General features: G+C 43.6%; 2 protein-coding genes across 2 annotated transcripts in view; both read left to right on the forward strand.

Annotated features, from left to right (window-relative positions):
- Positions 1 to 21,427, forward strand: part of LOC120034804 (zinc finger protein 69 homolog) — a 139,059-nt gene that overhangs the window by 63,042 nt on the left and 54,590 nt on the right. The gene's annotated exons all lie outside the window — the stretch shown is intronic.
- LOC120034881 (zinc finger protein 583-like) lies at positions 16,271 to 17,571 on the forward strand. The gene has a single exon (XM_038981535.1). It carries the CDS (start codon positions 16,457 to 16,459, stop codon positions 17,201 to 17,203), a length of 747 nt encoding a protein of 248 aa, XP_038837463.1. The 5' UTR covers positions 16,271 to 16,456; the 3' UTR covers positions 17,204 to 17,571.

The following is a 21,427-nucleotide window of genomic DNA, read 5'->3' on the forward strand; positions in this document are numbered from 1 at the left end:
TGTCCTGAATACCAGTGGTGGAAAAAGTACCCAATTGTCATACTTGAATAAGCTATAGATACCTTAATGGAAAGTTACTCAAGTAAAATACTACTTGAGTAAAAGTATTTGGTTCTAAATATACTTAACTATCAAAAGTAAAAGTGTAAATTATTTAAAATCCTTATATTAAGCAAAGCAGGTGGCATCATTTTACGAATAGCCAGTGGCATACTCCAACACTCAGACATAATTTACAAACGATGCATTTGTGTTCAGTGAGTCCGCTAGATCAGAGGCAGTAGGGATGACCATGTATTATCTTGATAAGTGCGTGAATTGGACCATATTCTTGTCCTGCTCAGCATTTAAAATGTAACGAGTACTTTTGGGTGTCAAGGAAAATGTAGGGAGTAAAAAGTACATTATTTTCTTTACGAATGTAGTAAAGTAAAAGTTGTCAAAAATATAAATAGTAAAGTACAAATACCCCCCAAAACTACTTAAGTAGTACTTCAAACTATTTCTACTTAAGTACTTCAAATCAAATTTTATTTGTCACATACACATGGTTAGCAGATGTTAATGTGAGTGTAGCGAAATGCTTTACGCTACTGCTGAATACAAAGTGTTATGTTTGGGGTCATGATAGGGGCTGCATCAAATGATTGATGTATTATAATAATTGATTATGCTTATGTTGTATTAATAGAAGGGGAGGGCTATAAGACCCCTCCCCCACAACATTATTAGGCTCCTGGACTACAGATTTGCTAGCTATATATATATATATATATATATATATATATATATATACAGTGGGGAGAAGAAGTATTTTATACACTGCTGATTTTGCAGGTTTTCCTACTTACAAAGCATGTAGAGGTCTGTCATTTTTATCATAGGTACACTTCAACTGTGAGAGACGGAATCTAAAATCCAGAAAATCACATTGTATGATTTTTAAGTAATTATTTTGCATTTTATTGCATGACATAAGTATTTGATAAAGCAGAACTTAATATTTGGTACAGAAACCTTTGTTTGCAATTACAGAGATCATACGTTTCCTGTAGTTCTTGACCAGGTTTGCACACACTGCAGCAGGGATTTTGGCCCACTCCTCCATACAGACCTTCTCCAGATCCTTCAGGTTTCGGGGCTGTCGCTGGGCAATACGGACTTTCAGCTCCCTCCAAAGATTTTCTATTGGGTTCAGGTCTGGAGACTGGCTAGGCCACTCCAGGACCTTGAGATGCTTCTTACGGAGCCACTCCTTAGTTGCCCTGGCTGTGTGTTTCGGGTCGTTGTCATGCTGGAAGACCCAGCCACGACCCATCTTCAATGCTCTTACTGAGGGAAGGAGGTTGTTGGCCAAGATCTCGCGATACATGGCCCCATCCATCCTCCCCTCAATACGGTGCAGTCGTCCTGTCCCCTTTGCAGAAAAGCATCCCCAAAGAATGATGTTTCCACCTCCATGCTTCACGGTTGGGATGGTGTTCTTGGTTGTACTCATCCTTCTTCTTCCTCCAAACACGGCGAGTAGAGTTTAGACCAAAAAGCTCTATTTTTGTCTCATCAGACCACATGACCTTCTCCCATTCCTCCTCTGGATCATCCAGATGGTCATTGGCAAACTTCAGATGGGCCTGCACATGTGCTGGCTTGAGCAGGGGGACATTGCGTGCGCTGCAGGATTTTAATCCATGACGGCGTAGTGTGTTACTAATGGTTTTCTTTGAGACTGTGGTCCCAGCTCTCTTCAGGTCATTGACCAGGTCCTGCCGTGTAGTTCTGGGCTGATCCCTCACCTTCCTCATGATCATTGATGCCCCACGAGGTGAGATCTTGCATGGAGCCCCAGACCGAGGGTGATTGACCGCCATCTTGAACTTCTTCCATTTTCTAATAATTGCGCCAACAGTTGTTGCCTTCTCACCAAGCTGCTTGCCTATTGTCCTGTAGCCCATCCCAGCCTTGTGCAGGTCTACAATTTTATCCCTGATGTCCTTACACAGCTCTCTGGTCTTGGCCATTGTGGAGAGGTTGGAGTCTGTTTGATTGAGTGTGTGGACAGGTGTCTTTTATACAGGTAACGAGTTCAAACAGGTGCAGTTAATACAGGTAATCAGTGGAGAACAGGAGGGCTTCTTAAAGAAAAACTAACAGGTCTGTGAGAGCCGGAATTCTTACTGGTTGGTAGGTGATCAAATACTTATGTCATGCAATAAAATGCAAATTAATTACTTAAAAATCATACAATGTGATTTTCCGGATTTTTGTTTTAGATTCCGTCTCTCACAGTTGAAGTGTACCTATGATAAAAATGACAGACCTCTACATGCTTTGTAAGTAGGAAAACCTGCAAAATCGGCAGTGTATCAAATACTTGTTCTCCCCACTGTATATGCATTATAAGGTTTAATATTGTTCCACAGTTCTTTTCTAGTCTCTGCTTCTTATAAGAAACCGTCTGAGAGATGTGTGAGTTATTGCAGTCAAAACAGGGTGTCTGTGAGAAAGCGCCTCAAGGCTAAAAGAGATTCATAGACACAGAACCCTGCAGGGGAGTGAAAGAGAAGAGACAAGTAAGACATACCATTATAAAGCAACTTGGGAGTGGAAAATTACTGCTGAACCCTTAGAATACACTGGAACTATTGTCTCTCCTGCAGGTTTGTATAACTGTATATGGTGTCATGAGTAGAAGGTGTTGAAGTTATTTTTTATTTTGTAGAGGTAATTCAGCGACAATTACCCAGGCCACCTTGACCTATGGGAGGGTGGTTTATTTTTTTATTTTTGTAGAGGTAATTCTATGTGAAATTTACCCAGTGAATGAGTTGAGTTGTTTATGAATAGTCCGTTGCATGTTTCATTTGTTTGTTTGTCTGTGGATTATGGCGGGGTTTTGGGGTAATGGCCCAATGGTGGAATAAAAAGTCATTTGAATTAAAGGTTGAACATATTTGTTAGTGACACTTTCTTACCATAGAAAATGTACAACACTTAGTATACCAGTAAAATTATTACAAGGAAGTTCTGTAGAGATTTTCATAGAAAATTACTTTGTGACGCTATCACCAGGGGGCACTGGTGTATAACATATTACTGTTACGCTACACCCTTAAGATATAATATTAGGAATTGAAGTCTATCATGCGGTTGTCTCTGTGAGGCCCTTGTGTGAAATATATTTGAGTTTAGTAGAACCATTTACTATAGCCTGGATTAAGTGAAAGTAGAATTAGGATTACTGTTTAACACATACTGAAAGGAGGTAGAGAATAATTTATATAGGCATATGTCTACATATTACACCCACTTTAGGATAACCCTATAGAAATTGGGGAAACACATTACACGCAGACTATCTAAATAAAAAGCCGGAGAACCATGGCACAGTCAAACCAGAATGAGGAGATGGGAGTAATGAAGCCTGTCACACCTGTTGAATATATGCAAAATAAGTTTCCCGCTGTGGAATTTACATTCACTTTTAAGAAATGGCATGTCTGGACAGAGATGGCAGGAGAAAATAGATATCCAATGGATGGTTCATTCAACAAGACTAGGTTGGATTTAGTCAAGGAGATAATTCAGACAAGAAAAATGATCAAAAAGAAGGGGAAGAAGAAAAGTACTCTTGTATCAGAAACTGTGATAGGAATGATGATGCTGGAAGGACAGTTCTTCATAAACAAGGCTACCGTTACCAAACTAAAGCTGGAGAGAACAATAGAGTGAGGGAGGAAAGAAATGAGGCAGAACCCGGACCCCCGGGTGACTATACACAGATCTACCCTCTCATACCACTGACAGAAGAAAATGGAGAAGCAACCACAATTATCCGCTAGGGGACTCTGATGAAGGAGGTGGATGACACAACAGCAGCAACAAGCGTCATGAGAACAAAAGTTCCTGAAGGGAGATTCCCTCGACACCCCAACTCACTCCACAAAAAGCAACAGACTGTAAGACCCTAGACATATGGCCACCTGTAGAAAACAAACAAACTACTAAAGAAGTAAAAGAAAAGTACAAAGTGTTACCATCCATGGGTGACCTATTCAGAGACCAGAGAGAAAGGGAAGAAAGAGAGAAGAAGGAAGACTGGAAAATAATAAGTTATATACATTACGAAAAGAGAAGAGAAAGTTGAAAGAAGATCTGTAGGTGCTAATTGCTGATAAGATTAAAGAGACAATGGACACAGATGATGTGGACGAAAGTAAAAAGCTAAAAGAGGAGGTGGGCCCGCCAGAGCCCCTCGTGACTGGAACAACACTCAAGGCTGGACCTGTGGGCAGTTGGGGCATGTGAGTTCGCAGTGTGGGGGAAATGAAAAAGGAAGAGGTTACAACTGGGGCAGAGTAAATTTTGGGCCTGGCAGAGAAAAAGGAAACTTTGCTAATGACAGAGGACAGCCATGGCCAACGGGAAATCAGAACACCAACAGTTCTTATTTCCCTGAGAATCAACAATGAAGGCGCCCGACTCCCCTGCTCCAGTGTCTCCAGTATGAATTCAATGATGGAAGAACCAATGGTTACTCTTAATGTTAATGGGTATGACCTACCATTTCTAATAGACACTAGAGCTCACTGTTCCTGTTTAGGCAAACCTGGACAAGTTGTTGGGGCTTCCCTGAGCAAATCATCAGTAACAATAACAGGGACATCGGGACAGCCCAGGAATGTGTACTGGACAAAGACAAACCTCTGCTTGACTCTGACATGGTGCTGTTCGTTGATGGTTCTGCTTATATAGATCAAAACACAGGGATGAAACATGTAGGATTTGCTGTAGTAGATGTGGAAGGTGATATTGAGGTTATACAGCCCCTACCAGAACATTTATCAGTTGGTGGTTGAAGATATCCCTCTAGTGGTGCGGGGGCTGTGCTTTGGCAAAGTGGGTGGGGTTATATCCTTCCTGTTTGGCCCTGTCCGGGGGTATCATCGGATGGGGCCACAGTGTCTCCTGACCCCTCCTGTCTCAGCCTCCAGTATTTATGCTGCAGTAGTTTATGTGTCGGGGGGCTATGGTCAGTTGGTTATATCTGGAGTACTTCTCCTGTCTTATCCGGTGACCTGTGTGAATTTAAGTATGCTCTCTCTAATTCTCTCCTTCTCTCTTTCTTTCTCTCTCTCGGAGGACCTGAGCCCTAGGACCATGCGTCAGGACTACCTGGCATGATGACTCCTTGCTGTCCCCAGTCCACCTGGCCTTGCTGCTGTTCCAGTTTCAACTGTTCTGCCTGCGGCTATGGAACCCTGACCTGTCCACCGGACGTGCTACCTGTCCCAGACCTGTTGTTTTCAACTCTCTAGAGACCGCAGGAGCGGTAGAGATACTCTTAATGATCGGCTATGAAAAGCCAACTGACATTTACTCCTGAGGTGCTGACTTGCTACACCCTCGATAACTACTGTGATTATTATTATTTGACCATGCTGGTCATTTATGAACATTTGAACATCTTGGCCATGTTCTGTTATAATCTCCACCCGGCACAGCCAGAAGAGTACTGGCCACCCCTCATAGCCTGGTTCCTCTCTAGGTTTCTTCCTAGGTTTTGGCCTTTCTAGGGAGTTTTTCCTAGCCACCGTGCTTCTACACCTGCATTGCTTGCTGTTTGGGGTTTTAGGCTGGGTTTCTGTACAGCACTTTGAGATATTAGCTGATGTACGAAGGGCTATATAAAATAAACTTGATTTGATTTGATCAGTGCAGCAGGCAGATTTATTAGCTCTGACCACAGCTTGTGAATTAGGGGAAGGGAAGGTCCTTACTGTCTACTCAGACTCAGCATATGCTATTGGGGTTTGTCTGTCCTGGTGTGGGGTTTGGAGAGCAGGAGGGTTTACTTATACCACAGGCACACCGATTAAAAACAGACCTTATGTTGAACAGTTGATTGAAACTATGTGAAAACCTAACAAATTGGCTATTGTTAAGGTTGAGGCACACACAGGTAGGAGTGATTATGCTAATATTGGTAACAGCATAGCTAATGAGGCGGCCAAATTGGCTTCTTCCCGTTGTCACACACATGCATTCTATTTTTAGTCATTTGTGTCATCTGAAGCTACTGATCTTGAGAAACAGCAGCAGGCTGATATTCTCAATCACCATGTGTGGAGGGAGAGAGGGTGTGCACTCTGTCCTAGGTCTGGCTTATGGCTACATCTTTTGTCTGGCATGCCCTGTTTACCATCAACCATGATCTCTACTAGAGGTCGACCGATTATGATTTTTCAAAGCCGATACCGATTAATCGGCCGATTTATTTATATATATATGTATATATATTTATATATATATGTATATATATATACATATATATAAATAAATCGGCCGATTAATCGGTATCGGCTTTGAAAAATCATAATCTTGGCCATGTATATACACTGCTCAAAAAAATAAAGGGAACACTTAAACAACACAATGTAACTCCAAGTCAATCACACTTCTGTGAAATCAAACTGTCCACTTAGGAAGCAACACTGATTGACAATAAATTTCACATGCTGTTGTGCAAATGGAATAGACAAAGGGTGGAAATTATAGGCAATTAGCAAGACACCCCCAATAAAGGAGTGGTTCTGCAGGTGGTGACCACAGACCACTTCTCAGTTCCTATGCTTCCTGGCTGATGTTTTGGTCACTTTTGAATGCTGGTGGTGCTTTCACTCTAGTGGTAGCATGAGACGGAGTCTACAACCCACACAAGTGGCTCAGGTAGTGCAGCTCATCCAGGATGGCACATCAATGCGAGATATGGCAAGAAGGTTTGCTGTGTCTGTCAGCGTAGTGTCCAGAGCATGGAGGCGCTACCAGGAGACAGGCCAGTACATCAGGAGACGTGGACCATTTGTCCACCTTGCTATGGATTTCATAAACATGGTAGAGCGAAAATAAATATACGAAAATAAGATACTGCCTGGTGATAATTGACAGGTTCACCAGGTGGGTGGAAGCATTTCCCACCACCAACTGCGATGCGCGAACAGTTGCAAAATTGCTAGTCAGGGAAATTATACTCAGGTTCGGAGTGCCTGAGGTTTTGTCTGCAGACAATGGGACCCATCTCATAGGAGATGTGGTTCCCCAAGTGGCCAAAATGATGGGTGTTGACCAGAAGTTTGTGTCCATCTATCACCCGCGGAGTAATGGGAGTTACTGAGAGGACTAATCAGACCCTGAAAGGCTCCCTTGCCAAAATATGCAATTCCACAGGAATGACATGTGTAGAGGGATTGCACCTTGTCCTCATGAAAATGCGCAGCAGCCTTAACAAAGGTATTGGGTGTACACCTTACCAGATGTTAACAAGATGACCCATGAACACACCAGGTGTTCGAGACCTATGACTGACCGACAGACATAACTGAGGCAGTGTGATCACATTGAATACATGAAAGATCTAACTTCTATTGTCAGTCTAGGAAAGCAGCAGAACCAATCCCAGGTGAGGATCCAGATGCTCTGACCATCTGCGTAGGAGACTGGGTGAAACTATGAGTTCATAAAAGAAAATGGAACCAGCCAAGATGGATGGGACCCTTCCAGGTGACCATGGCAACACCAACTGAAATCCGGGTGACGGAGAGGTCTGGCTGGCATCTCTCCCACTGCAAGCATCTCCCAGAGTGGAAGCCATGGATGAGCGACTAGAGGGAGGGAGAGCAGGGCCCCGAGAACATCTGAAGACGAAAGAAGGTTCGAGCCAAAGGACAGAAGCAGAGGGCCCAGACCAAAAGGCCGGAAAGAAAGATGAAGAAGAAGGCTCTAGCCAACGAGCAGAAGAAGGAGACATCATTTCACACTCGCACTCAGGTTCTATAACTAGGAAACAGAGACTACACCGGGTCTGGTGGTTTGTTTTCCCCATCATCCTTTCCATGGGTCTCCTTGTTGGTGCAGCCACAGGACCCCCTGGGGGATCTGAGGAAAACAACAAGTGGATACAAATGGTGAGAAAAATTGGAAATCAGACTAAGAGGCCAGGAACCCAGATTTTAGTATTTAGAAAGCCTACATCAACCACTGAGCTGCTCGGGAGTCAGGTTGAACCTATGAGACGGACGGAGTTTGAATGTGGGTTTTTATACTTTATGCAGAGAGATAATGAGAAAAAACCTACTAGGCGAAGGGAGAGCACAGGACGGTTCTTTGGGAGTAGAACTGAGAGGTTAGCCGGGGATCATGGGACACATGTATGTTGGGGTGGTCACAAGAAGGGAGCAAACTTACTTCATGTGGTAGAAGGAAGCAGGCAGATCCCTCTATGGCCTAGAACTCACCTCAGGAGAGGTGAGTCAGTCTTCACGGTAAGAATTACCCACTCTATACGGTGTAATTATCCCAGCAGGCACCCGTGGATAGAATTGTTAGGAAATGGAAGCTTGAGCATCATTCCCAAACTGACCTCCCAAAGCCCGAAGTCAACCCCTGCCCTGTGTCTTTGTAATGATGGGAAGGAAGATATGGGAGATACTAGAGCTTGTCGTGTATATATGGGTCAACTGAGAGAAGAGTATAGTGATAGGATAAATTATGCTAAAGGGGATTTTAGTGTGTTAGACTTACAGCGACAAGTGACAGGTGTAAACCTTTCCAGGATAGAGGAAGGCATGGGAGCACCTTTTGGATGGATGTGGGTATGCAGTGACAAGGGGTACCTCACTTTACCTCCTGGATGGGGGGGGGGGGGGGGGGGGGGTTGTTATTTGGGGAGAACAGAAATGTACATGTTAAGAATTCCGGTCACCAATCTTTTCAATGAGACAGGTAAAACCAACTCTGGGGAAGTGAAGCGTGCCAAACGACTTATCCTAGACAATCAGGAAGCCTATGGTCATGTCTTACACCTGGGTGAGATTTGTGGTATGTCAGTCATACCCTCCTGGGGTGTGGCTGTCCTGGGAAAGTGGGTAAACAATTGAACCTACTCTTTACAGGCCCATATGAATTTAACGATCCGAGGATTTAGCCAACTCTCATTAGATGTTCAAAATCTGAAAGCAGTCGTCAGCCGCCATGAGTTGGCTTTAGATTATCTTTTGGCGAAGGAAGGAGGACACTGTAACGTACTAGGTATTGTTGATCCTGACAATTGTGTTATGCTCCTCCCTGACTCCTCTGAGAATATGACTGCAATAATTGATAAGATTGATGATTTTAGTAAAACTCTCAATCTGAAAAATTTGTTTTTGACAAAATTGGTGACTGGTTTAATGCAACATTTGGAAATGTGATGGGAAAAGTTATGTTGACTTTGTTTTGATTGTTTACTCCTATACTTGTATGGGGTTTGGTGATTTTGGCCACTGTTTATATTTGTAAGAAAATGACTAACTGCTCTTGAACATGCTGGAGTGATGGTGTTGGTGGAAGCTGATACAAATCGTGCTGACGGTGAGACTGGTGCATTTCTGGTTTCTCTTAATCCCATTGTCTATCCAACTCGTGTGGTTCTTCCCAGGACTCAGGAGGAATGGGAGTATAGACAGACTCACCCCACCCCACCAGCATTCCAGGAACCTCAGGAGTTGTTTCTCCCTTTAGCAGGCCATCCCTGGGATCAAGTGGATCCGGGGGATTTACCTAATCTGTTTGATTTCAGATGAGAATATTATGATTGAAGCTGTGAGACTAATTAGTCTCAAAGGGGGAAATGATGGGGTTCACCTTGGGGTCATGATAGGGGCTGCACCAAATGATTGATGTATTATAATAATTGATTATGCTTATGTTGTATTAATAGAATGGGAGGGCTATAAGACCCCTCCCCCACTACATTTATAGGGTCCTGGACTACAGATTAGCAATATATATGCATTATAAGGTTTAATATTGTTCCACAGTTCTTTTCTAGTCTCTGCCTCTTATAAAGAAACAGTCTGAGAGATGTGTGAGTTATTGCAGTCAAAACAAGGTGTCTGTGAGAAAGCACCTCAAGGCTAAAAGAGATTCATAGACACAGAACCCTGCAGGGGAGTGAAAGAGAAGAGACAAGTAAGACATACCATTATAAAGCAACTTGGGGAGTGGAAAAGTACTGCTGAGCCTTTTGAAAACACTGGAACTATTGTCTCTCCTGCAGGTTTGTATAACTGTATATGCATGGGCTTGGTCTCATGAGTAGAAGGTGTTGACATAGGCAGTTACATCACTAGGGGTTGACTGCAAGCATATTAAAGCAACTTGGGCCCTTTCCTATTTTGCAGAACTTACTCGGAAACATGCGTGCTATTGTCAACTTCTGTCTGCAATTGTATTAATAAAGGCTTTTGATTGATTTACTTAAAGATATTGTCTGATTGCCGATTTCACCAATAAGCAAATGATTGACAAGGAACAAGGAACCTACCCCATCAGGGGCAAATCCAATACAACACATTACTGAGACCCCTCCATATTTTCAAGCATAGTGGTGGCTGCATCACTGTATGCTTTTAATTGTTAAGGACTGGGGAGTTTTTCAGAATAAAAAAAGAAATGGAATGGCGCTAAGCACAAGTAAAATCCTAGAGGTAAACCTGGTTCGGTCTGCTTTCCACCAGACACTGGGAGATTCATTCACCTTTCAGCTGGACAATAACCCAAATCACAAGGCCAAATCTACACTGGAGTTGCTTACCAAGACGACAGTGAATGTTACTAAGTGGCCGAGTTGCAGTTTTGACTTAAATATTCTTGAAAATCTGAGGCAAGACCTGAAAATGGTTGTCTAGCAATGATCAACAACCAATTTGACAGAGCTTGAAGATTTTATTTTTAAGAATAGTGGGCAAATGTTGCACAATCCAGGTTCTTTCATCACATTCCCAGTGGGTCAGAAGTTTACATACACTCAATTAGTATTTGGTAGCATTGCCTTTAAATTGTTTAACTTGGGTCAAACGTTTTGGGTAGCCTTCCAAAAGCTTCCCACAATAAGTTGGGTCAATTTTGGCCCATTCATTCTGACAGAGTTGGTGTAACTAAGTCAGATTTGTAGGCCTCTGCTCGCACACGCTTTTTCTATAGGATTGAGGTCAGGGCTTTGTGATGGCCACTCCAGTACCTTGACTTTGTTGTATTTAAGCCATTTTGCCACAACTTTGGAAGTATGCTTGGGGTCATTGTCCATTTGGAAGACCCATTTGCGACCAACCTTTAACTTCCTGACTATCCACATAATTTTCCAACCTCATGATGCCATCTATTTTGTGAAGTGCACCAGTGTCTCCTGCAGCAAAGATCCCCCACAACATGATTCTGCCACCCCCGTGCTTCATGGTTGGGATGGTGTTCTCCAGCTTGCAAGCCTCCCCCTTTTTCCTCCAAACATAATGATGATCATTATGGCCAAACAGTTCTATTTTTGTTTCATCAGACCAGAGGACATTTCTCCAAAAAGTACGATCTTTGTCCCCATGTGCAGTTGCAAACCGTAGTCTCGCTTTTTTATGGCGGTTTTGGAGCAGTGGCTTCTTCCTTGCTGAGCGGCCTTTCTCATTATGTCGATATAGGACTCGTTTTACTGTGGATATAGATACTTTTGTACCGGTTTCCTCCAGCATCTTCACAAGGTCCTTTGCTGTTGTTCTGGGATTGATTTGCATTTTTCGCACCAAAGTACGTTCATCTCTAGGAGACAGAACGCGTCTCCTTCCTGAGCGGTATGACTTCTGCGTGGTCCCATGGTGTTTATACTTGCGTACTATTGTTTGTACAGATGAACGTGGTACCTTCCGGCGTTTGGAAATTGCTCCCAAGGATGAACCAGACTTGTGGAGGTCTACAATTTTTTTCTGAGGTCTTGGCTGATTTCTTTTGATTTTCCCATGATGTCAAGCAAAGAGGCACTGAGTTTGAAGGTAGGCCTTGAAATACATCCACAGGTACACCTTAAATTGACTCAAATGATGTCAATTAGCCTATCAGAAGCTTCTAAAGCCATGACATAATTTTCTGGAATTTTCCAAGCTGTTTAAAGGCGCAGTCAACTTAGCATATGTTAACTTCTGACCCACTGGAATTGTGATACACTGAAATAATCTGTCTGTAAACAATTGTTGGAAAAATTACTTGTGTAATGCACAAAGGAGATGTCCTAACCGACTTGCCAAAACTATAGTTTGTTAACAAGAAATTTGTGGAGTGGTTGAAAACCGAGTTTCAATGACTCCAACCTAAGTGTATGTAAACTTCCGACTTCAACTGTATAAACCTTTATATGCTCTTCTGTACAATTTGTGTTTAGTGTCTGCAGTCCATGAGGACCTGCTGATATCAGGTGTTGCTGACGGGAGAGACTGGACCTCTGAAGTGGCTGATCACAAATCCTGGCCCTGGACAGGAACCCTGGATCAGGATTCGTCGCTCTTCCTTCACGAGTGGGAACCAGGACTGAACCATGGGTGGAAGGAGACTCCACCACCACATAGAACACAACCAATGGACAGGAGGACTGAACCACCTCAGTCCTGGTGGTCATCAAGGAGACAGAGGCTCCAGTCAGGGATCCAGTCTGCAGCCCAGACTCTTCTCTTCACAGTCTCAGTGCAGAGCAGGGCCTGTGGCTGATAGAGATATATCCTCCTGTTCCTATGATACAAACACCACAGTATCCATGATGAACAGAGCAGGTCACCCTGGGTTTCAGCCTTAACAGAGAGTGGTGGAAGACACCACCGGTGGTAGTCTTTCTGGAAGTCTGTCTTATCCTTCATGGTCTTTTCCAATGCCCCATGACTGCGTTCATAGAAAGCCTGGGCCTGGTCCTCGGTCTAGCCTTCCTCAGTTAAGTACATCATGGTTACCCCACCAATACAGACAGAGTCAGAATGAGGAAATTGTTTTATTTAATCCATTTTCGAATAAGGCTGTAACATAATAAAATGTGGAAAAAGTCAAGGGGTCTGAATACTTTCCGAAGGCACTGTACTTAAGACATTGGCTCGAATCTAGGTTGTGCCTTTATATTTCGAGAAAATTAACAACTAAGGAAGAAGGTTTCACTTCTTTCATTGACTTCTCTAACCCCAAACCCCGGCCTGGTCTGACTTGGTCTTCTTCGCAAGCATTCCTGGAAGTCTTGCGATGTTGCGCCTCTGGGTTTAGAAACTCTGTGATTACGCATAATGCCACCTAGAGTTTGAGAGCTAGACCAGAGCTAGCTAACAAGCTAGCTGGCTAACAAGATTATGTGTGCAGAGCGGCACCAGAATTTAAATTAAAACAAGTCTTAGCTTTAGTAGTTAATAAATCCAATATGAAACGTGATAACTATAGTATCCTTAATGCGCATTGAAAAAGTTAATATATTGTTCTCTAATTAAAAATCTCTCGCACTAATTTCTGAACCAGGCCTGTAACATCAATAGCTACAGTAGACTATGCATGCTTTGGAGGGAGGGTTAGGGGCAGGTAGCCTACAAACACACACACACACACACACACAGGGGGAAAGATTTTCAGCTGGCAGGCAGGCAGACACTGGAATACGTTTCTGAGTGACAGTGAGTGCTTTGCTGCGTTTTTTGTGGGATTGGGAAAAAATGACCGGAACAGGTTCCCATGCATTTAAAATAATGGTTCTGCTTGGAACAGTATATATCACCTACTTTCTATGTTCCAGTTCTGTTCCTCTAAAAACAAATGTTTACAGTTCTGTTAGCTGAACCAGTTCCAACCCCTGGTCATCCCTACCGCCTCTGATCTGGCGGACTCACGAATGCTTTGATTGTGTGAGTGTTGGAGTGTGTCTCATACATTTTAAAACAAGAAAATTGTGCCGTCTGGAATGTGAAATTATTTTAAGTGACTTTTACTTGAGTCATTTTCTATTCAGTTATCTTTACTTTTACTCAAGTATGACAATTGGGTACTTTCCCCTCCACTGGCAGTACCATATTTCAAAGACCAGTGCGCATATCTTTTTAATTTAACCACACCCTTTGAGCTATGATGCCAACCGATAACATCCTTTCTCTTCAGTGTAAACGGGGCTCGCAGTTTGCTGTGATGCAGAACCGGTAGAAAGCGCGAGACTGAAGTGACTGTTTACTCTTTAGACTGTTTAGATGATAAAGTCATGTTAGAATATATAAGTTATCAGTTGAGAGATTTTGTTTTCTGAACCACCTACAGTGTTTTAGTTGTCAAAATTTGGTCATGTTGCAGCAGTGTGTAGGAAGAATATTCTGAGATGTGAGAAGTGTGCAGGAGGGCATGGGACAAATAAGTGTGTTTCAGTGGAAAAAGCTGTGTCAATTGCTGGGGATCAGAAGTGTCTGGTGCGAGAGAGACAGATTGAGGTTGCCAGGGTTCTAGCAGTGCAGAAAGTGTCATGCTGAGGCAGTGAGGAAAGTAGATGATGATGGGCAAAGGGTGAGGGAGTCTGAAAGGATCCATGTGAGTAGTAGGCCAGTACAGAGTGAACCAAACAGTTTGTGCTTTGGTAAGGTTGGCTACTTGGCATTCTTTGCTCTGGTCATTAATTGCACTGCACAGAGGGAACATCATTTCCAGAAGATTTATTTGGTAGTAGTAGTAGATAACTTTTACAGCCTGGTGTAGGACCTGTTAGGGCCAAAGTGGTGGGTTTGTTGGGGATAGTGGCGTGTATGTAGGGTAAGATGGTGGTGCAATTAAATTCCCCCCAATCTACTTTTCCATTTTCTGTGAACAAAATGTGAAATTCACACTACGACCTGTGAAAGACAGCAATACGCAACTAAGCGTCTAGTCTGCCGGAAAACCACACGAAGAAGAGTGTAAACGGAAGTGAACACCAAGAACATTTTCCACGTTAGCGTTTTTGTTGTTATTTAGATGTTTATTAACACCCTGGAATACAAAATATGAATAATTTAACTGTATAGCATCACATACTTACGACATGTAGTCTTTAATTCGCTTTGGAGATAGAACTTGGTTGATAGGTGTTATCTAGGTACCGCTAGCTGCTAACAATGGCTAACTGTATGGTTTTTCAAACTCAAATAGCCTCCATCATGGAGGTGCTAGCGAATGCAGCCGTGGCAGAGATCTGTAAACTCGTGGACGACGACTATGCAGTGTTTCGTTTGGAAATAACTCAAAGCCAGAAAGAAAACAGGTCATTGCGGAGGAGACTACAGCTACTAGAACTGAAGGTGGCACGGGAGCGCGTCCTCGCCATTCGACCCAGTAGTGTCAAGATCCTCGACAAATACAGAGGAATGTCAAGAGGTACATTTTGTAGAAGGCATGGGTTGTCGCCCCGTTCCCAGATGCACATGTGTTCATAGGTGTTACCCAGAATTGGGTCTTGGTCCGTTTTTGGATAGTATGCAATAATTCCCCTGATTATTTAGCAAAGAAACAATATATTCTACCCTGATTATTAATTTACAGCATTTCCTATGATGTAATCAATGAAAACAATGTAATACATGGAACATACTATCTATGTATTAAAACACCTGATGTTTTATTGTCACACACCAGATAGGTGCAGTGAAATGTGTTGTTTTACAGGGTCAGCCATAGTAGTGCCTTGCTCAAGGGCATATCAACTGATTTTTTTAAAACCCTGTTGGCTTGGGTATTCGAACCAGCAACCATCTGGTTACTGGCCCAACGCTCTAACCGCTAGGCTACCTACCACCCTGTATATCAAGATAAATTACCTTACGTCCTTGCCATTTCTAGACAGTGTCAATAATGTACAATATACCGTTGAACATTCACAGTAGCTAACCTAACCACCTCTTTTCCCCCAATCGTTCTTAGGTGAAGGACATCTCACTGGAGGCCACAGGAGCTTTGTGAAGCCAGCGGGACACAATACATGGAGAGATGACCAACCAATCACTGTTGATGGGGGGAGTGGAACCTCAACCCAGCACATTATCGTGATAGAGGTTAGTGTAATAGTGTTGAATAAAAATGTTGTTATTTGTAAATCAAAATTGGCCTGTTTATTTCAGAAAGGCTCCCCTCAGCTATTCATTGCTTACATGTACATCCTAATTAATCTGCCGTAGAGGCGTTATCTTCCCGACGACATTGTTATCCAACTCAACTCATGTATCGGTAATAACCTCCTCTCTTCTTATGTCAGTCTGCAGATGCAGAGGCTGCAGGTCCTGGGGTCAAGCAGGAGAGGTCTGAAGGAGAGGAGGACCCACAGCATAGCAGAGACATCCAGACTGGTGCGGCTAGAGAGGCCCCTGTGGCCACGGAGGACCGTACCACCGCCTCAGCGCAGCCCAGGACCCAACGAATCAGCACGGAGGTCAGTGGAACGCCGAACGCCGTCCTCAAGTCAGACACGAAGACTTTAACGGGCCTGGGGCGACTGGGCTGTCCCCCTGCTCCCTGCACAGAGTATTTACTTTACGGTAGCTCGAGGACGGTTCTGTCCCATCAGGACTCAGGTGACGCGTTACAGACTCACAATGATCCGTCCTGTTCATATGCTACAGAGACACCGATGATATCTGGTGACTTGCCTGTGGGCTTAGATACACAGACTAATCCAATGAGAGGGGACTGGAACCAGTACAGCAGTAGTGTATACTCTGAAGGGTTCCTAGATAAGAAAGGGGAGGGTCTGGTCGTAGATGAGGTGACTGTGAAAGTGGAGAGCGATGCTCCTTTGACATGGAATGCAGACGAGACTCACTTAGGAAAAGGACACTCGCAGGGCAACACAAGTGACTTCTTAGACTACAGGGAAAGCTTAGAGACAAATCTAAATGTCGCAACCAACTCCCCTTTACACCGAGTGACCATGTTGATGGCACCTTCCAATTCACAAGGCAGCATCCTTTTCGATCAGGTATCGAACTCAAATGATCAAAAGGCTAAGGAGCGGGAAGGGGCAGCAACAACGGGTGGTAAAGAGAAGCGGTTCCTCTGCATGTTCTGTAACAAAGGCTTCAGCTGTTCCCAGAAGGTGGAAATCCATCAGAGGGTCCACACAGGGGTGAAACCCTTCACCTGTACCCAGTGTCACATGCGCTTTGCCCATGCGGGCAACCTGAAGAGGCACCAGAGGGTCCACACAGGGGTGAAACCCTTCAGCTGTACCCAGTGTCACATGTGCTTCGCCCAGGCTGGTGACCTGAAGCGGCATCAGAGGGTGCACACAGGGGAGAAACCCTACAGCTGTACCCAATGTCCCATGCGCTTCGCCCAGGCAGGTGACCTGAAAAGGCACCTGAAGGTCCATATGTGAGAAGACCATTTGCCTGTACGCACTGCAGGAAGAGGTTCTCGGAAAGGAGCTACCTCAGGATACACCAGCAGAAAAAACACTCCACTCCATATCTTCTGACGTTTAGATCAAACCCTGCATTAAAGGCAAAGATTAATTTTGATTGTTGTTAACAGAAAAGATCCGCAGATGCATTTGGAATAAAGAAAGTAACCAATTTCAGTGTTGAATATTCCTGAATAGAATATTGCATCCATACATTGTGTGATATTTCAGCCTAAAAAGTCTGTTACATATTGTTTTTGTACTGTGTAGGCTATATGACGTCCGCAAATGCATGTTTCATTACTTCCATCCTCAATAAAAAATTTCCCAAGACACTTTTAATAAAAAAATGAAGTTCATGCAGATTTTTACGTGTGGTGTATTTGACACTTGTTTATGTTTAATAAACACAAAATTGGACTTTTCATTCTTAAGACTTTCATTAAGGAAGCGCTTTATAATCAATATAGACTTAAATATAATAAATATACGTACACATATCCACACACTAACAAACACCTACTGTACATGTCAAAATAGTTTAGTCAGGTTTGTTTGATGATGACATAGCTGACTCATATTTACCCACATCATCATATTTATGTCCACCATGATGGGTTTAACAACAATGAAGTCATTCTGTGACTACAGTATAGGACTCAAACGTAGTGGGGATGGGTAAACACTCCAAGTGTGTTATTATCCGTTTGAGTGTGTGTTTACGTATCTGAGGGAGTGTATGTCTGTGTAATCTGTATCACCTGTCTCTTCCAGGAGGAGGGTCTGGGGAACCCTGAGGGGACCATGGTCGTGGAGGACAACCAGACTACACCTCCTCCAGAACCCACAGAGGAACCAGCTGCGCAACACAGGAACACACACAGTCTCACTGAGGTGAGCCCACTGAACTACTGTCTGAATGGTATTAGGTCAGGGCCCGTATCCACAGTGTCTCAGAGTAGGAGTGCTGATTTAGGATCGGTTTTGCCTTTTAGATCATAATCAATAAGAATATGTAGACAGGTGGGGACCTGATCCTTAGGCTTTGTGGATACGGGCCCAGGTCTTGATATATTTTGTCAAAAGTGTGGGACAATGTCTTTGAGTTATCTAACCAGTAGCAAATTAACTTACATGTTGCATAGTACTCATAGCAATCCCTCATTGCCCAATCAGAAGATGCTCCATAGCAGGGTGCTCATATCAGATTTCTTGATCCAACATCCTCTCACTCTGTATCTCTTACAGTCAGTAGACATGGAGGATGGGAAGCCTGATCTGCTGCTAGTCAAAGAGGAGACAATAGAAGATGAACCAGAGAGCATTGATCTGCTGAGTGGACTAAAGATGGGGGAGCAAGATAAGAGAGAAATACATATAGCCTACATACAGTAACACACACACACACACACCTTTTTGTCGCTCTATTGGTTAGAGCCTGTAAGTAAGCATTTCACTGTAAGGTCTACACCTGTTGTATTCGGCGCACGTGACAAATAAACTTTGATTTGATTTGAGATCTTCAATGGGAAAACTGCTGCGCCTGACAATGTTTTTGTCTGAATTTTCTTCATTCATTAAGTGAAATCAATACAACTTATGTTTACATACACATAATGTATGAACTTGACCAGGTAAATGACAAAAAAAACTCAATTTGTAGTGTTTTCTCTGCCATGTTTTTAGTCTATTTTCTAAACTCTTCTTGTAGGTGGTTGGCTGGAGGCTAACAGAGATTGGGCAGCCATCTTGGATTCCCAGACCGGTGCAGCCAAGGACGCAGGGGACAACATCACTGAGGAGGCCAGGACCAGAGGCGATATAGTGGAGGTCAGTGGATGGAACAGCGTCCTCAACTCTGGGCTGCTGGGGAACAACACTGTTAACCAGAAAGAGACAGTTGATCACAAAAAAACAACCAAACTTAGTCTCCATGACAACAGACTGGCTGAGACCAGGACAAGGCGTAGATTCGATCCAGGACAGGGAGGTGTCCGTATGCGGCGGGAGAGAACAGGCGCTGCTCCTATAGTTGTGATGCAGAGAGACTGATGGCGCCTCAGGTTAACCCCCTAACACAGTGGTCACTAAACTTTTCTGAATAAAGATCACTTTGAGTCAAAATGCAAGCTGATACAACATGAACCTATTAAAAACGGTCCTGTAGCAATGAGATTTGTGCAGTAGGCTATAGGCCCAATACATTATCACCACATATTGGCTTTGCTTGACTTTCCCTGTCAATACATTGTTTGGAGAATTTGTAAAAATTCTATTTCAACATTTGAGGTAGGCTATATGATCACACCGGTAATAGATCAGTTGTTGTCTGACTTGTGAGGCACAGCTGAGTGAGCATACATTTAAATAGTTTATTTTTCTTTTACTGGGCTGATGGTGCCTGAATCTGATGGTCAGTCTCAGCTGAGGGAGAGAGCAACAGATGGGCTCTGCCTCCCAGTGTCCCGCCACTCTCTCTTTCCGCTGCTGTCACTGACCAAAAAGGTCTGGAGTCGCACCCCATTATGGCTGCCTCATCCACATGTTGTTACTCCTATGAACAGAGAAAGTGAAATATTCTTCGATATAAAAAAATACAAAAAACACAAGCTTATCAATACACTTTCCTACTCATTCATTACAACTACAGCGCTGGTTGTAGTGGAAGTAGGAAGAATGTGCATTTTATGGCTTATAAACGTGTTGAATACAAAGTGTTGACAGTGCTGAGTAAGAACTTAAACATGAACTCACTCATAAAAACAGCAGCTCTTTGCTGTATTCGTTGACAGTCTCTCTCTAGTCATGGTTTTAAACGTTTTGAAATCTCACAGTATCAACTTGGCTGTAGCTTTCTTTTAAGCTTGCTACGTTACTGCAGACACGGTAATCTGAGCCGTCCGATTGGCCGGAGGTAGGCCTATAGTGCTCTTGATTTGCTCTTCCGGGCCTGCCGGGAAGGCAGAGTTGACCCATTTCAACTGTCTGAAGGTACAGTGGGAACACAGCTGAATCAGTTGCACCTACCAGCAACAGCGCGAGACGAATACAAATAAATAGGAACGCAAGGCTTTATCATTGGGTTTTTTACAGAAATGTTTGGCGATCGACCAGTTGGTGACCACTGCCCTAACAGGTGCTGCCTTCAGCCTGCCTTCTATAGGATCTATCAACTGGAACATGGACCCTGCAACAACAGACACTCCCTGGCCTTCATCCTCCTCACACTCTCCTAATGTTAAACCAGACCTCAGACAATGCCAGTGCCTCAACACCAAATGGCTACACAAGACCATTGACAAATGACAGTAGTAGTAACGCTATCAGTAGATCCGGTGGCAAAGATAAGCACTTCCTGTGTTCGTTGTGTGGAAAATCCTTTAGTTTCCCCAAACAGGTGGAGCTCCACCAGAGGATGTACATGGGGGAAAATCTGTTTGGTTTGTTTTGTGCAATAAAAGTACTGTACTTCAAAGTTGAGTGTAGGACCATTCTGTTGAAATTAAATACATATTCAACTCTGTGCTGACTGACTTGGTTATTTTTGTATCATTGTGTAACAGTATAACTTTAGACCGTCCCCTCGCCCCGACCCGGGCGCGAACCAGGGACCCTCTGCACACATTGACAACAGTCACCCACGAAGCATCGTTACCCATCGCTCCACAAAAGCCGCGGCCCTTGCAGAGCAAGGGGAACCACTACTTCTAGGTTTCAGAGCAAGTGACGTAACTGATTGAAACGCTATTAGCACGTACCCGCTAACTAGCTAGCCATTTCACATCCGTTACACTCACCCCCCTTTCAACCTCCTCCTTTTCCGCAGCAACCAGTGATCCGGGTCAACAGCATCAATGTAACAGTATAACTTTAGACCGTCCCCTCGCCCCGACACGGGCGCGAACCAGGGACCCTCTGCACACATCAACAACAGTCACCCACGAAGCATCGTTACCCATCGCTCCACAAAAGCCGCGGCCCTTGCAGAGCAAGGGGAACCACTACTTCTAGGTTTCAGAGCAAGTGACGTAACTGATTGAAACGCTATTAGCGCGTACCTGCTAACTAGCTAGCCATTTCACATCCGTTACACTTGCAGGGACTGAGTTTCCCTTATCTCAGTCGAACCAAAACATTATACTTAATTCTTGAATCAACACAAATGGACATTTTTTATAATAAACTCCAATGGCTCCATAT

This window comes from Salvelinus namaycush, chromosome 42, assembly GCF_016432855.1.
Source record: "Salvelinus namaycush isolate Seneca chromosome 42, SaNama_1.0, whole genome shotgun sequence".
NCBI classification, from domain to species: domain Eukaryota; kingdom Metazoa; phylum Chordata; class Actinopteri; order Salmoniformes; family Salmonidae; genus Salvelinus; species Salvelinus namaycush.

Bases quoted from the DNA above. Each gene is read 5' to 3' on its own strand.
- LOC120034881 (XM_038981535.1), top strand. From the start codon at position 16,457: ATGATATCTGGTGACTTGCCTGTGGGCTTAGATACACAGACTAATCCA.